Genomic DNA, 15,888 nt, shown 5'->3' on the forward strand with positions numbered 1-15,888 from the left:
TCTGTGGTTGGGCCATTTTCCAAACTCACACGTTGTCGTCTAGGTCTTGCTGCCATCATGTACACTACAAGGTAAACTTTGACGACGTACATTCATGTAACTCAATTTTTATATCGTTTTGAATATGTTAATGTATCAAAGTACGCAGTAGCGTAGCCAGCCTGTCGATTTGTCCCTCTATGCTAATATTTTAGGGTTTACTGACTGTGAACACAATGGATTTCTAAAGACATGAATAATTATAGTAACTCGAAATTTACATAGCGGGACAAAATCGTCAGGCTGGCTACGCCACTGAAAGTACGTCCTCAAGAGAATAGAGTTAAATACTTTAAGCCGAGTGGAATTGTTGTACAGGTTAGGCAGCACCAACAATGCGAATATTTTTCTTAGAGGTTTAAATGCATATCCTTTTGTTTGTATTGACTGTTTTGTTATGCTTATTGAACTTGTGTAAATTCTATTGAAATTTACCTCTATGCTTCAGTGCACATTTCATGTAATTGAAATTTCATAAATGTTAATGATTTTTTGCTCGTTTAAATGAATATCCTTTTGTGCTTAAATGCTTAATTAATCTGATTGAAATTTCATAAATGTTAATAATGTTCTGTTCGTTTAAATGAATATTCCAAAGTTTTATTGGTGTACAGCACAATGTTATCGAATATTTGTTTGTGTTTAATGCCGGGAAAAAGGTATATATATATATATATATATATATACAGTAGGAGGCAAAAGTTTGAGTCCAGTAACTGTATTTCATTGTTTTAGCAGCATATATTAATTTTCTACTGAAAACCTTACGGATAAGTGAACTAGAAAAGAGTAAATAAGTAAACTGAAAAATACTTGGTGCACAAAAACTATGGGATGTTATAATATTCATTTAACGTTGCTATGTTAATGTGCAAACATGCATTACATGTCAATGCTGATATAGTATTCCTCTTTTTTCCTCTTGAAACGGCTTTTATTGTTCCTGGCATAAATCCCATAGGTTTTTTAATGTTGCACGTTCAATACCTCTCAGCCAGCATTCGTTGACCACTTGCGTCAAGTCATCCTCGCTGGTGGGTCTGTGCCTCGCCCTTTTCCGGTTAAAACGGTCCTACAAGTGCACCATAAGTTTCAGATCTGGAACTTGAGGTAGAAAGCCATGAGAACGAGTTTGCTTCTAAAAGATTTCTGGCACATAGAAGGTGTGCATGTGCTTAGGGTGATTATCATTTAATTAGACGCGCGATCATCTTTGTACCAGATGAAATTCCATGTCCTTGAAGAATTGGATGATACTTTTCTTTTATTAGGATCCTATTATATCTTTCAATCTTGCCAAACCCTGCATTACCGAAGTAGCTTGAGTATGATTTAGTCTCTTCTAACCTCCCCAAGGTTAGTTTCATACCACCTTTTCAAATTCTCACTTTTTCTGCGATTTTACGAGGAAAGAATCCTTCAATACGTAATGCAACTATTAGTCCTTGTGCACCATCACTTTGCACCTTTCCCCGCCCATCTTGGGCAGTGTGAAGGGATGAGAACTTTATTTTGTTATAATTTAGATCATTAGCACCCAAACAGTGTTCAATTGATATGGTTTACAGTTCTGAAACACTAACACGCATGTCTTAACTCGAATACGCTGCCAGGATTTATTACTGGAATTCTACAACGACTGCATGACTCAAACTTTTTATATATATATATATATATATATATATATATATATATATATATATATATATATATATATATATATATATATATATATATATATATACAGGGTGAGTCAAAAAAAAGTCCCCCCTATTGAAATGAAGCCTTTGTTGATTTGAATGCATGATCAACGCAGTAGTGTGTAAATAGCATAGTTATTAGGTTGAGGCATTCAAATAAAGCGTCTTGCTTTCAATTGGGTTTATCATAATATTAAGGCAATCAGATTCTAACAAAGGCTTGATTTCAATAGAGGGGACTTTTTTCTGACTCACCCTGTATACAGGGTGTGTCAAAAAAAGGAGACCTTTAGAAATCAAGCTATTGTTAAAATTGGAATGCCTTTTCAATTGCATTTGCACATATGCTGAACCGTAGTGCATTAAATATTGATGGTATGCACATGCATGCATACATTAGAAAATGAATTGACGTTTGTACACAAGATTGTCTGCTCCTGGGAATTTGAAAATAACTTTAATAGCATAAGGAAAAATAACGACCCAAAAATATTCAAATGACTAAGCACACTACCAGAACAAAAATGGTTCAACTGACTTCGGAGCAAAGAGTTTTTGTAGTCTTAACTTATACCCAGTCTGCCGTTATCAGAAAAGCAGTTCGCGATATGCACAAGCGTATGGTAGTTTGTGTTGAGAGAAATGGAGGCCACGTTGGAGGTTATGGTCCATGACATTCAGTTCTTTTGATGTTCAATTTATCAGTAATTTTCAATCCGGATCGAAATGTCAAGTGAATCTGTGTCAGATCAAGTTGCAATTCATTCCTGACTCATGTAAACATTTTAATAGGCAGTGTTTGTAAAATGGGATGCTGAGCCATTCCGGATTCAAAGTCAATTCTAACTCATGTGAACAGCCCTAATACTCGCACGCAGTGTTAAAAATTAATGAACAAATGATTTGTTCATGTTTCGAAAGAACAGCTAAAGCAATTTACCACGCATACTGTTATCGCTTTTTGCTTAGTCGTTTGTGCTTAGTCGTTTGAATATTTTTGGGTCGTTATTTTTCCTTATGCTATTAAAGTTATTTTCAAATTCCCAGGAGCAGACAATCTTGTGTATAAACGTCAATTCATTTTCTAAAGGTCTCCTTTTTCTAATGTATGCATGCATGCCATCAATATTTCACGCACTACGGTTTAGCATATGTGCAAATGCAATTGAAGAAGCATTCAAATTTTAACAATAGCTTGATTTCTAAAGGTCTCCTTTTTTTTTGATACACCCTGTATATAATATTGGTAGGTGGTTTCCTTTGTCATAAAAGTGCTCAACAAAAGGAGCTATATACAACGTTTAAGAAGGCTATTTACACATAAAAACTACAAATTTGTTTCAAAACCACTCCAAAGTGAGTGCTCTCTCGTCAGGTCTAAAATGTGCCAGCTTCTTCGGTCTTATATACAGTATACTCGTTCGCTACACGTTCTTTAACAAAATTAGCTTTCCTCCGTGACGGCATTTGTTAGCAAGTTCATTTCTGCTGTTTAATGTACCCATATGGGGTTTGCAAATTATAAAAAATTTCTCAGTGATGCATAAATTACATCGCTTGCTTACATTTGTATGCGGTTGTGCTCTGGCGATAATTTTCCATGACAACTTATAGCTGACGTTTTTGTCCTTTTGTTCCCAAATGTGTTTGCTCAGTTGCGTCGCATTCATTTTGTTTTTGTCCCTAAACGATGCTAAGTGGTTGGCGTATCTGGTTTTAAACTTGTTCTGCGTTAATCCAATGTAGCCTATGTTTCTTTTCCTGTGTCCGTCTTTGCTTGGTAAATTCCATTTGTTGCTAAGCATTCTCCGTCCAGGGGACACGATGACCTATCCCTGCAATTACATGATTGATTTTCTTCCTTTTTCCCATTGGTCTTCCGTAATAACGCCTTGTTATGATTATTGGTCTTAGCTTGTAAGTTGGGCATGCATGAGTAGCTTAGTTTTAAAGTGTTCTTATTAAAAATTTGCTTGAGTGGGTGACCATTTGACCAATGCCTTTCTCGTCAGGTGTTATGTTGGTAAACGATGCAGCAAAGTCAAGGGCTTTGTGAAGGAGTTCACAAGTGATGGATGGATAAAAATTCACGATATCAAACGAGATGAAAGAATACTGGCTTTTGTTTGCGATAGCGTTAAACCAGTTCAAAGTTGCTTTAGTGCTCTTCCACTGCTGTACCCCAGTTTGTTCAATCACCGCACGGTTTATCCTGTCCAATATGTGTTTACTAACTCTTCCCAGCTCTGACTTTGTGGGATTTATCAAACGACAAGATGGGTTGTTTAGGAAATTATCCTTATGGTCTTTTAGGGTAATGAATGCGTTCCTACGGGGGAGCACTTCGACTCTATCAGCTATTTCCAACTTGCATGCGATTTGTTTAGCTTTAGCATTGATGGATTTTTCTGCATTCTGAGGGGCCTTTTTGTATTCCTTCTCTATACTTTTCTTCAATAAACCGTCATACTCGCTAGTATTCATTTTATAATAATAGTTCGTCGATTTATCTGCCGGTATGAATAAGTTGGTGTCATCTCTTCTTATGTCACGTATATGCTTCGCCAAAGAGTTTTCAAACTAAGTCGGGTGTATCTTTCTGAACTCAATGTTGTGTATTAACGTAGCCATTTTGTCTTCGAACTCTCTAAGTTGAGGTACTTGTGGCGGGGATGCTTTCGAATTAAAGCCATAGTTGTTCTTTGAAGGTGGTTTTTCTTTTGGGTTAAGGAAAAAGTGCGCTCGCCACCGCATTCTTTTGATTAATTTTTCCGTCATTTCAATCAGTCGCTTGGAGTATTCTTGGTTAGCTGGAATCGGAATGTTTTTAGTGGAATAACTAAAATTGGTCTTCTCCATGTTGACATACAGAACTGAACAGTGCTCGACTTACGGAGCGAAAATAATAATATTGGTAGGTGGTTTCCTTTGTCATAAAAGTGCTGAACAAAAGGAGCTATATACAACGTTTAAGAAGGCTATTTACAGTTTTACACATAAAAACTACAAATTTGTTTTGAAACCACTCCAAAGTGAGTGCTCTCTCGTCAGGTCTAAAGTGTGCCAGCTCAGTGTGCCGGCGCGCAACACCACGAGTAGCCTAAATGTCATAAAAATGTGTCTTTTTACCTTTTAGTAAGGTAAATTTAACTGGAACCGATTTCAGGCTTTTATATATAGGGTGAGTAAAAAAAACTGACACCTTTGAAATTCAAATTAGCCGCAAACGTTTTGCTGGAATTTGACAATTCCCATTTTGTACAATCAACAAGACGTTAATAATGCGAAAGTGTTTAAACCAATTGAATTAATTCAACGTTCTTTTTTATTACAGAGCTTAGAATGCATTTTAACTCCCAAAGGAAACAAACTTTATGTTTTAGTTTAATTAATGGGTTCACTTATTTGATATGCTTCGTATACCCATGAGATATTTTAGGCAACTTCTGCACATTACAGCCGATTACAGACACATCGCAGCTAATTTGAATTTCAAAGGTATCAGTTTTTTTACTCACCCTGTATATCCTTTTGACCTTGTTTTGATGATTTGAATTAATAATAACACAGCACATTTTTGCATTTTATAGAGATTATTACAATTCTCGTCGTTCCAGACGGTTGAGCAGTATAATATGTAAAGTAAGGTTCCAGCTCGCCTCTGAGCTATCCCGCTATTGGTACGTTTTTATGTGTAATAGTTCAAAAAATCTTGTTACAGAAAACTATTTAATATGGGGTGGCCAAATAAAGTAGTTGAACTTAATAATAAACTAATTTTAAACTAATAAGTAAACTCATTTCATGTTATTATATATAAAAAACAATACAAACATGATCATCCTAAGGACACACCATTTGCATTTGTTTAAAAGGTAATAAATTGTAGATATATCGTAGGATGTATAGGTATAACTCTTTATTAGATGCATGGGTTTTGAGTACATTAATTCGTATTACCATACAAACACCCAAAGTACAGAGGTGCTATTTTCTGTCATTTTTACACATGAATCAAATGGGTAGGTTGCATTTCTGAATAATTGCTGCGAATCAGACAGACAAAAATTAAGTTGTTAAGTAATTTCAAATTTTGTCTCGTGCCTTATATAGTTCTATCATATAACAAGGCAGCCATCTATGATTGCGAAATCCTGGCATTATGGTAATTAATGTAGCTACGTGTACTTAATTTCTTAATTTGGAGTTTATTATAACAATTTTTATCATCCGGGTCTTAAAACTAAAGAAATATGCTCGAACACATAATATTCATTGGCCTAACCTTCATTTATAGTGAAAAGATACAGGTGTGCCACATTTCGTTGGGGTAAGTCTTACTTTTTTGTATATAAATTATTAATTAAAAGTAAAAGCAACGCGATATATATCATTTACCTTATTTTTGCGTCTTTCCTAGGTGCTTCGAAATACATCTGAAAACCCTCCTTTCGAGAATTGATAAGTATTCCGTTAGAACGAATTTTTTCTCCGTTTTTATATGCATATGATAGCACTGATTGGCCAAATATTCCGGTTGTTTTCATCCAAAAACTTATGGTGAATGAATTCAAGTTAGTTGACGGCGCGTCCAGGATTCCATATTCATAAACGTTGTTGCCACGAAATTGTAATGCATCAGCACCTTGAATATCAAACAAGTCATGTCAATAAATTGTGAGAATTCTCGGAACAAGAGTCCAATAAACAATTTGAATAAAAAAAGGAATGCTTTTTAATTTATTGCATATACAAATAAAGTTGTTGTAATAATTCTAGACTTTAGTTTATAGCCCCTACAGTCAATTTATTGACACCGCACGGCTAAAATGGGTACATCTACTGAATTTTTTTAGTGCTCAGGCTAACAATACAAGGGTCGAGCACGGATAAAATGGCAACGGGTACCCATTTTCTCCGTGCCGTACCGATAAATTGAAAGTAGTGTAAATAAGATATTTGCTAGCAAATAGGAATTTTATGTATTCCGTCCTGTGTTACTGGGTTTGAAGTAATTTTGGGTTAAAGAGTCAAGATAGTGTGAGGATTATATAATAGGGTTAGGCAGGTGTAAAGTTGGCGAGGAATGGCGTTCCGGCAGATACCCGGATAAAAAGAAGCCTAGGCATCACCAGAACGGTGAAATAAGGTGACTCATAAGCTAGAGAATATGTCGCCGAAGTCAACTGACAAGAGTCGACTGTCAAACAAAAAAGTTTTTTTATCTAAGGTAAGAGTATTCAACGATGTATAATGCTACTGTACCCAAAGTGCTCATTCTCGGACATTCTTTTGTACGTCGTTGGAAAAGGGATTGGCATATTGATGCGCGTATACGGCGGCGGACTTTGGTTTGCAAGGTACAGTGTCCTTTCGCCTGCATGGGGAGGGGGTCGCACTGTGCAGAAAGTAGACGCGTTTGATCTGGGCGTTGTGTCGGAGTCTGCGTCTGATATTGTTATACTGGAATTAGGGACAAATGACTTAGCTAAGCTGCCCCCCCCCCCCGAAGTCACAAGTTCCCAAATAGAAAAACTAATTCAACTTTTGATATTCAAGTACTCCATACGTCTTATGGTGCCAAGTTACTCCACGCGTAACGGTTAAACGCCATGCGTACACCAGTGATATACCCTGGGCAAATTTAAAGATAAAACCGCGCTCCTTAATCAATTTAGTCGCTATATTGCTGTATGCTATATATTGCTGTATGCTATATAGCTGTGTAAAGTGTGTAGCTTAAAGATCAAAAACAGATTTCGGCGAACATTTAAGAGGCAACAAGCAGCTAGTCCGACCCGGTCATTCTCTAAATTTTGGTTCTCAAAATTTTGTAAAACTATTTATATATTAGGGTCAGGCGCAATGGTGACGCACCGACCTTCAAAAATTGTTACGAGAATTGTTACCAGCCCGCGATGTATTGATTGCAAGCCGTAGCAATAGAAGCTTAACTGGATTGGGGGGGGGGGGGAGTGCATTATTGTCATAAAATTATTGGCCTTAAATATTTCCGACTGATTTTTTTTCGAAACTATTGTTCCTACGATATGTAAAGAATATATCAATATACACCCCCCTACGCAGATTAAGCTGTTTATCAAGGGCCCTGATTGCTTATTATTAATTGCCGATGGCGAAGAAAAATTACGCGGCAAAAAATTTCGAAGACATCAATGACTGTTTGGGAAGAATCATGCTGCTTACTTAAGTTACAAAAATAAGCTTAGTCACTGTTGTTAAGAAATATATATAGGTAAAGAAGAATTCTATCGTTCTCATCCTGTGCCGTTAAGCGTTAATAATGAATGTTGTTAGGAAGAATGGGTGCATGAATAAAGAATGAGCCGAAAGAAAATTAGGAAAATATTCGAGAACCTTTCAGTTACGCAGAACACTCGAGTTACGCGTGGTGCAGATGTCTTACAGACTCTCGTATTATTCAAACCTCTCCTCTGCCATCGCGCATTTGATTAGTATACATCATAAGCCTTAACGTCTAGCGACATTTTTTTTAATTTTACAAAAAATATATGTTTTTTTACTATGCATGCATGGTCATTGATTTATACACATTTACACTTACAGAACTCGTCAGTACAATATTTTCCACTATAAGGAGAAGGGCATATGCACCGTGAGTTATTTTTTCCACATCCGCCTTGACAGGTACCGCCATTTAAGCATGGAGAATCAGGGCACCAATATTTCGTTTGTTCCTGCATGAATCATGAATCAGGATGATTATTTTACAAAATATAATCGTATAGCATACGATTACAACATATATAATCAGGATGATTATTTTACAAAATATAACCGTATAGCATATAATGTGAAAGCGGGGGTATACGCCATCGTCAAAACATTTTCTGGCTGTATAACAAAAAGTAATTGCACTAATGAAGGCCCGGGTTAACGAATCGAATGTTTGGCATGTAATAATAAATACTTACGTAGTGTGCTTAGAAGCTAAGATTATTACTTATTGAGTGTCACCATGCAAACATATACATGCAAGAACATTATTAAAAGCTCTTACACGTCAAAGCATGATTCATAATTAATAACTCATTCACTTTCAATTAAAAAAAAGAAGAAAATCGCACGTAAAGTCGAAGCAAGAATCGCAAGTGTAAACAAGCCTTTTTATTTAAAGCTTTAAAAGTTGTTATATATAAGGAGACCGCGAAAATTAAATCATTGATTTTTCAGAATTCGTTATTGTTACCTTATGGTTGACTTAAATTGTGGGGAATAAAACCTTCCCGAAGAGAGAAGTTCATATTTATACTAAACATTATTTTAGATGTTCTAGTGAAATATAGCACTGTTTGCCGACCTCTATATCTGAAAAAGTGGTTGTCTAGAAACGTTTTTCAGTCTGGGTATTTCGGCTATCCGCCAATTAATGTAAAAAGTTAACATATTGCTCAAAGTTTTTGCCGTCTTCTCTCAATGAATTCATACTCGCTCAGTATTTCTATTCGGGTATTTGATGAGCTCACCTGCCATATGTAGCTACGCTACCAAGAAATTTTAATTCTTCCAAGATATTGCCCTCCATTCGTTTCGTATTCCTGATAAATTAAAATCAAATTGTTCTGCCGGCATGTGCCGTTCGGATTTTTTTTGCGATCTAAGAAATACCCGGCAATTACAGTTCGTTATATATATGTTCTATTGATCCAGATCTGGTCGGCAAACAGTGGGCAAGGTCCAGGAATTTTAAGTTTTGTCCTTTTACTCCATGTATTTTATACTAAAAGCTGAAGACGATTATGTACAAGTTTTAGATTAGTAAATTTTTGATAATGAGTGGAACCTGCGTATGGTAATTACAATTCCCTAAGATTTCTTACTCACAAAATAATGTGGTCATTATTTACAGTAATTTATTGAACAAAGGAAAAATATTAATCGCTGATCTGAGCACAAGAATGGATCAGGAATAAGCCAAATCCGTCCTACAATTCTTGTGGGAAAAATGGTGACAAATGACTCAAGACCTATGACAAATAACTCAGTTTCGAAGCGCCTTTCGTGCCGTACGTATACGCACCTAAAAGTTGTTCTAAGTTGTTAAAACCTTCTAAGTTGTTTTGTAATTCATTTTTTTTGCAGAAAAAAAGAAGAAATCTTCAACAGAATCCAACCTTATGCAGCTATATATATGAATTGTGGTATCATGTTGTATCATGCATCACTTACTCTTGATGGCTGTAGCAAAACATAATGATTATATTCGTGGTCTTCAACTAAACGTTCAGGTTTTTCAGCGCCTGTCTCAGAAAGCAGTTCACAGTTCTTCTCACATTGCGAGCTTTTTTTATAGTTGATGGATCTACAACATTTGTCTCGATTCAGACACTGCAAAACGCATTCAGGTCCTGAATTGGAATGCAGATACTGCAATACGCGGGTATTGTTTAAACGGCGATCTAAAGACAGCATATCATAAAGAAAATACAGCGTTAGTAATGAAATAAACTCTGTACTCCGGGACCTATTTATTCGTTGTAATAGGCTTCGGGTTCTTTGCGAGCCCCTATTTGAATTTTGAATGATTTTGGGTGAAAAACACGCAATAGCTATTACTGAATGTTAAGAAGGATTTCCATTCAGTGCAAAACGTCACCCGATTGATATTTTGCGATCGCCTTCTTTTCAAATGTGTTATAAAAAGTCGATTGCGTGAAATTTTGCACTGCCCTAACTCGTCTATAATAATATTAGCTGATAAACAGCGAGTGGCTCAGCCAATCAGAATGGGTAACATTTCATCTTGTTTGCGTTAAGTATAATTACGGGTATATACGTATATACATAGCCCATTTGACTCCTATAATGAAATATCAATAAGCCAAATCGGAAATTAATTATTATTTAATCACAAGCACTGTGAATTAAAAGATTAAACTTTAGTATCACTGGCCTTAGAGCTTTGCGCGCGGTTATAAAATGGAAGGGGACAAAAGCGCGTAATATCATTATCAACGCGGTTATGGACTACGGTTGAGTCCCGATGTTTTAAGTCCTGCTTCCTTTAACTAAACCACACAAAGTCTTTATATTTCAAAAACATACATCGAAGTTAACAACGCTTTCGGGAGAATAAGGCCCCTTTTCCACTTCTCAACGGTATCCTATCGATAGCGTATTCCTTTGTTTCAAAGTCATTAGTTTTATCTGAGTGCCAAGGAAAAAATGATTGACGCTACGTGTCGCTACGACACGGTTGAAGTGGAAAACAACATTGCATGGGTAAGATTTTTTGTCTTTCGAAGTCTAGTACGTTTTCACGCGTTTCGTGTAATCTTGGGTATGACCGTGAACGGTCAAGTGAACTGCCCCATGGCCATGACCATGTATAAAGTAACTATATTATTAAATTGTTTCGTTTATATTTATCTTCACAAATTGTATTAATAATATTAATAATAATAATAATAATGATAATAATAATGATTTATTCAATAGCATCTCCCTCATAGAAGGCTCTTCATCTATTGAAGACTACTCTAAATTACATGTATTGACTTTTAGGTATTTTAACAACGGTCGAAATTGTGTCGCTTCAATTTCGAGCCTAATATTACGATTATATTGTTACGATAATTTGCATTCTATAAAAGGTTTCCGATCAATCCTTCATATTTACTATCATTCATTATTTACTTTTAATGTGACCTAATATAGACGTTGCGTGAAGTCTGTTATCTTGAAAATTAAGACGATCGAATTAAAAAACGCATACAATAACCATGCACTAAATCTTTATTCCTGCAGAAGCTAATATTTAAGAAAATAACATTCAATAAAGTTCGCCCAACTTAACTTAATTGCAATAAAATTTAAAAATGATACAATACAAAAACTGCCTGAACTGGCTGAAGTCTAAAATGTATATATGTGTTCTATGTATTCTATACCGCTTACTTTCATAGTTGCCATCAAAACAGAAATTTTCTATTTCTTCACATCTTGTTTGGTGGAGCATGCCCAATAATAGGGCTAAAAGATACGAGAGACTATGAGATACTACGGAATGCATGTTCATACCTATTATCCGTGAGAAAATTTTCAGTTGGAACATAAATTACGCGATCCGCAACACTTCGGCGTAAAGACCGCGGTACAAATGAATATTGTGGCAGGTGTTCATATTTTATATGCATGCTAAATAAAACGTCATGCAATAGACATTACAGGGGTGGATCCAGCACTAGTGCACTAATTTGCATGACACAAGAAAACTGCTAAAAATAACCACTTTGTTTTGTAATGTAAATTTGTGCACTAGTGCTGGATCCAACCCTGCGGCTAACAATTGTTTTAATAGCTGCGGAAAAAATGTGAATATTTATAGATGAAAAATTTGACTGAAATTTTATATTTCGAATTAATAATCTTTGGGTGGTTGAAAGTAGCTTCGACCCGTCGCCAGGTGGGTCCCGATACGGGGTACGTACGCTATTGTGCGCCATGGATTATCGAAAAAATAGCCGTTTTTTTTCAAGTACTCAAATCGAGGTTATACATGTGCATGGTTGCGTTTGCATGCGCGCAATTTTATAATATCCGCCTATATACGAGTTGTAGTCTACAGCGAAAACCCCACGTGACGCCATTAGGAACAGCAAATTAGTGTGTTTAGCGATTATTTACACAAGGATTAAATAAGAAAGTCGTACAAACAAGCAAAAACGTAATGGGTGTTTAATCGACGTGTATAGAAATCAATTCAACAATAACACGCAAAGATCCATTGTCGTGATATTAGGAGATGAACAATTTGCTGCTAAATCATTTTTGTTTCATATTTTGTTTCAATATTTTATATAATTGTATATACACATAGCAGTAGCAACATAAACGCAAAAAAAGCGAAATTGATCCTCATAATTCTATACCTATATATAGTTAATTAAAATTAAGCTATGTTAAATCAGTTGAAAATTTAGTTCTTTTCTGACACGTCATGCACATATTATTATCCTATACTTGCAATTTTTCACAGGTAACAAAATTCGTTCGTCCAATCAGATTGCATGATTTGTATTTTGTGAGTTAGCGCGCGTTAACAAAACACACTTTCCGACATTTTACTAATGTCGAAAAAAGTAGACCCCATGAAGGTAATTATCTCCTGAACTATTCAGAAAAAAATACTTTTTACCTACTGCTACGGGTAACTATTTTTCTCCAGTTTGAGAGAACCGAGAAGCGTCATCGCCCTTTGCAGTTTCGGGCCGTAATTGAAACGAGAGTCTGCAAATATCATTTGGACCTCGCCTTCTACCAGTAAGCGACACATTGTAGATTTTTTTAATACTGTAAATCAATTCACAAAGTTATAATAAATCAGTTTTCGCAAAAATCTGGTCGAAACCTAGTTGACATTTCCATGGATAATAAAGTCACTGAACGCCACATAATTTCCTTTGGTCATCTCAACACAAGGCGATGAAAGCTTAGTAATTTCAGGAAAGGAAATGATTTTGTCCCAGATATGCACCCGGAACGCATCAAAAGCACCAAATTTCTCGAAACCACCCCTTATACATCCTGGTCCTGACCATTGACCCATGTCCCCCTTCTCCTTTCCTTTATCAATTGTCCTTGAGTAATTTTGCTTGCTATACAGGTAAACCACGAACATATATATATATATATATATATATATATATATATATATATATATATATATATATATATATATATCAATGAAATATTAATAAAATCAATGAAATATTACAAAATTTTGAATATATTGTTCGCTACACTCTGTGTTTCACCTTTCTTCTGAAACGATCATCAGGCGAATATATATATATATATATATATATATATATATATATATATATATATATATATATATATACATATATATATGTATATATATATATATATATATATATATATATATATATATATATATATATATATATATATATATATATATATATTAAAAGCCAGCCTTTCAACATAATTGTATATACATCAATATACAAAAAAGTAAAATCAAATAATAATTTTATTTTACGTTTCGGGGCAAGCCCCTTCGTCAGAAACGAAATAACAAACTGTTCACCGTCCTTCAAACCTATATAGCCTAATTACCTGAAAATTAGCATAACCATAAACTTAACAATCTTTCCTCTCATTTAAACCTAGTGGCACATAACATTGAATTTTTTCTATCCAAAACCTTTCCCTTTCGGTCGGGTTATTAGCATTTGTATTGTCAATAACTCGAACCATAAAATCTTTTAAACCCGAATGACCTTCCTCATAGAAATGTGCATACAACTGTTGACAATGGTCAAAAATATGGTCAACAAATATGGTTGACAATGGTCAAAAAATAAAATGAGCACATTTATAATGACGAATGCATTTTTCCAATTTCCTTAATCCATAAACTTGTGGTAAATGAAGTCAAGTTAGTCAGCGAAGCAATAAAGATGCCATACTCATCGACATTGCTACCATGAAATGTAATGCACCGGCACCTTGAATATCAAATATGTATCAGTAAATTATGAGAAATAGAAGTCAGAAAACGAAAATGTGCTAAGAAGAGAAGTAACATTGTAATAATTTTAAAATCATTATAACTTTAGAAATATTTGCTGTAGTACGTGAGTGAAAGCATACTGATTGACCTTGTCTCGATGCAAAGCTATGGCAATTCGATGTGACGATTGATTTTCCTGCATTTTGATTCATCAGTCACTGGTCAGTGTATATAGCTTTTTGTGTTTTTTTTCAAATAAGAAATTTGAAGTAATTATGAATTTTTATGAAATTTTGGTGATTCTTATTTTGCAAAACCTCGAAATTTATACTAAAAAAATTAGCCACCTCAGGCTCGGTGATTACTATACAGGGTGTATCAGAAAAAACTAGAAGATTTTAATGTTCAGAAAACTATCATTTTATCAAGATATCTCAAAAATATATTTACGTCTAAGTATTTTAGCATCTTCTGGCTTATCTAACAGTAAAAACTAGCAGAAAAATTAACCTCGAAAAGCGGGAGAACTGTTTGTAAAAGCCTCATTTTTAACCGCTTGTGCAAAGAAAATGAGACGTTGAAAATCCAAGTTCAGTTAAAGAGGTGAAAGTTTGGAATCTTTTGTGCAATGTATCGCAATTTCAAAAAATTTGATAAACATTAGGTCCGCCGCGAAACGTTTCAAAATTGGATTTTCCCCCCCGTTTACTCCGCTCTCTCGTAACTTTTTACACGCAAGAATGATTACATGCATGAGTGATAGTTGGAATGACGTAATTACCAGCACTCTTTGTTAAATGAAAACAATAAAACAAGAGTATTCATTGTTAGTTATGTTTAAGTACGTCATTCCAACTATCACTCATGCATGTAATCATTCTTGCGTGTAAAAAGTTACGAGAGAGCGGAGTAAACGGGGGGGAAAATCCAATTTTGAAACGTTTCGCGGCGGACCTAATGTTTATCAAATTTTTTGAAATTGCGATACATTGCACAAAAGATTCCAAACTTTCACCTCTTTAACTGAACTTGGATTTTCAACGTCTCATTTTCTTTGCACAAGCAGTTAAAAATGAGGCTTTTACAAACCGTTCTCCTGCTTTTCGAGGTTAATTTTTCTGCCAGTTTTTACTGTTAGATAAGCCAGAAGATGCTGAAATACTTAGACGTAAATATATTTTTGAGATATCTTGATAAAATTATAGTTTTCTGAATATTTTAAAATCTTCTAGTTTTTTCTGATACACCCTGTATAATGCACTTAATACATGCTCCCGAGGGAAATAGTGAGTTTCGTTTTCCCATAAGTCTGAAACATGGAGACTCGAGGGAAAACAAAACTCACTATTTCCCGAGGTAGTGTACATTAAGTGCTTTGTTATATAGGAACAAAACATACATGTTGCACAACAAAAAGAACACTTTGTTATGACAATATGCGGGCAACAATTTTTCACTTGTTTCCCTGGCGCGAAACATTGCATTTATTTAAAGTCATGTGACTACGAATGAACCAACCACATTTAAAATACACAGCACCTATATAACAAAAGCCTATATTCACTTCACCTTCGTCTCAGTGAATATAGGCTTGTAATCACCGAGCTTGAGGCTAACTGTTAAATATGG

The 15,888-nt window shown here is 35.0% G+C and overlaps 1 protein-coding gene across 1 annotated transcript in view; it reads right to left on the minus strand.

Annotated features, from left to right (window-relative positions):
* The window catches only part of LOC114524226 (sushi, von Willebrand factor type A, EGF and pentraxin domain-containing protein 1-like), a 14,530-nt gene extending 2,684 nt beyond the window's left edge, over positions 1-11,846 (minus strand). Inside the window, exons 1-4 of the mRNA XM_028545367.1 lie at positions 11,679-11,846; positions 9,951-10,180; positions 8,326-8,458; positions 6,138-6,384 (exon numbers count right to left, since the gene is read on the minus strand). Coding sequence (XP_028401168.1) covers positions 6,138-6,384; positions 8,326-8,458; positions 9,951-10,180; positions 11,679-11,835 — 767 coding nt within the window. The 5' untranslated portion in view covers positions 11,836-11,846. The remainder of the gene's footprint in view (positions 1-6,137; positions 6,385-8,325; positions 8,459-9,950; positions 10,181-11,678) is intronic.
* Positions 11,847-15,888: the final 4,042 nt, after the last annotated feature.

The sequence above is a fragment of the Dendronephthya gigantea genome, unplaced genomic scaffold (genome assembly GCF_004324835.1).
Source record: "Dendronephthya gigantea isolate DGI-Jeju-01 unplaced genomic scaffold, DenGig_1.0 000030F, whole genome shotgun sequence".
NCBI classification, from domain to species: domain Eukaryota; kingdom Metazoa; phylum Cnidaria; class Anthozoa; order Malacalcyonacea; family Nephtheidae; genus Dendronephthya; species Dendronephthya gigantea.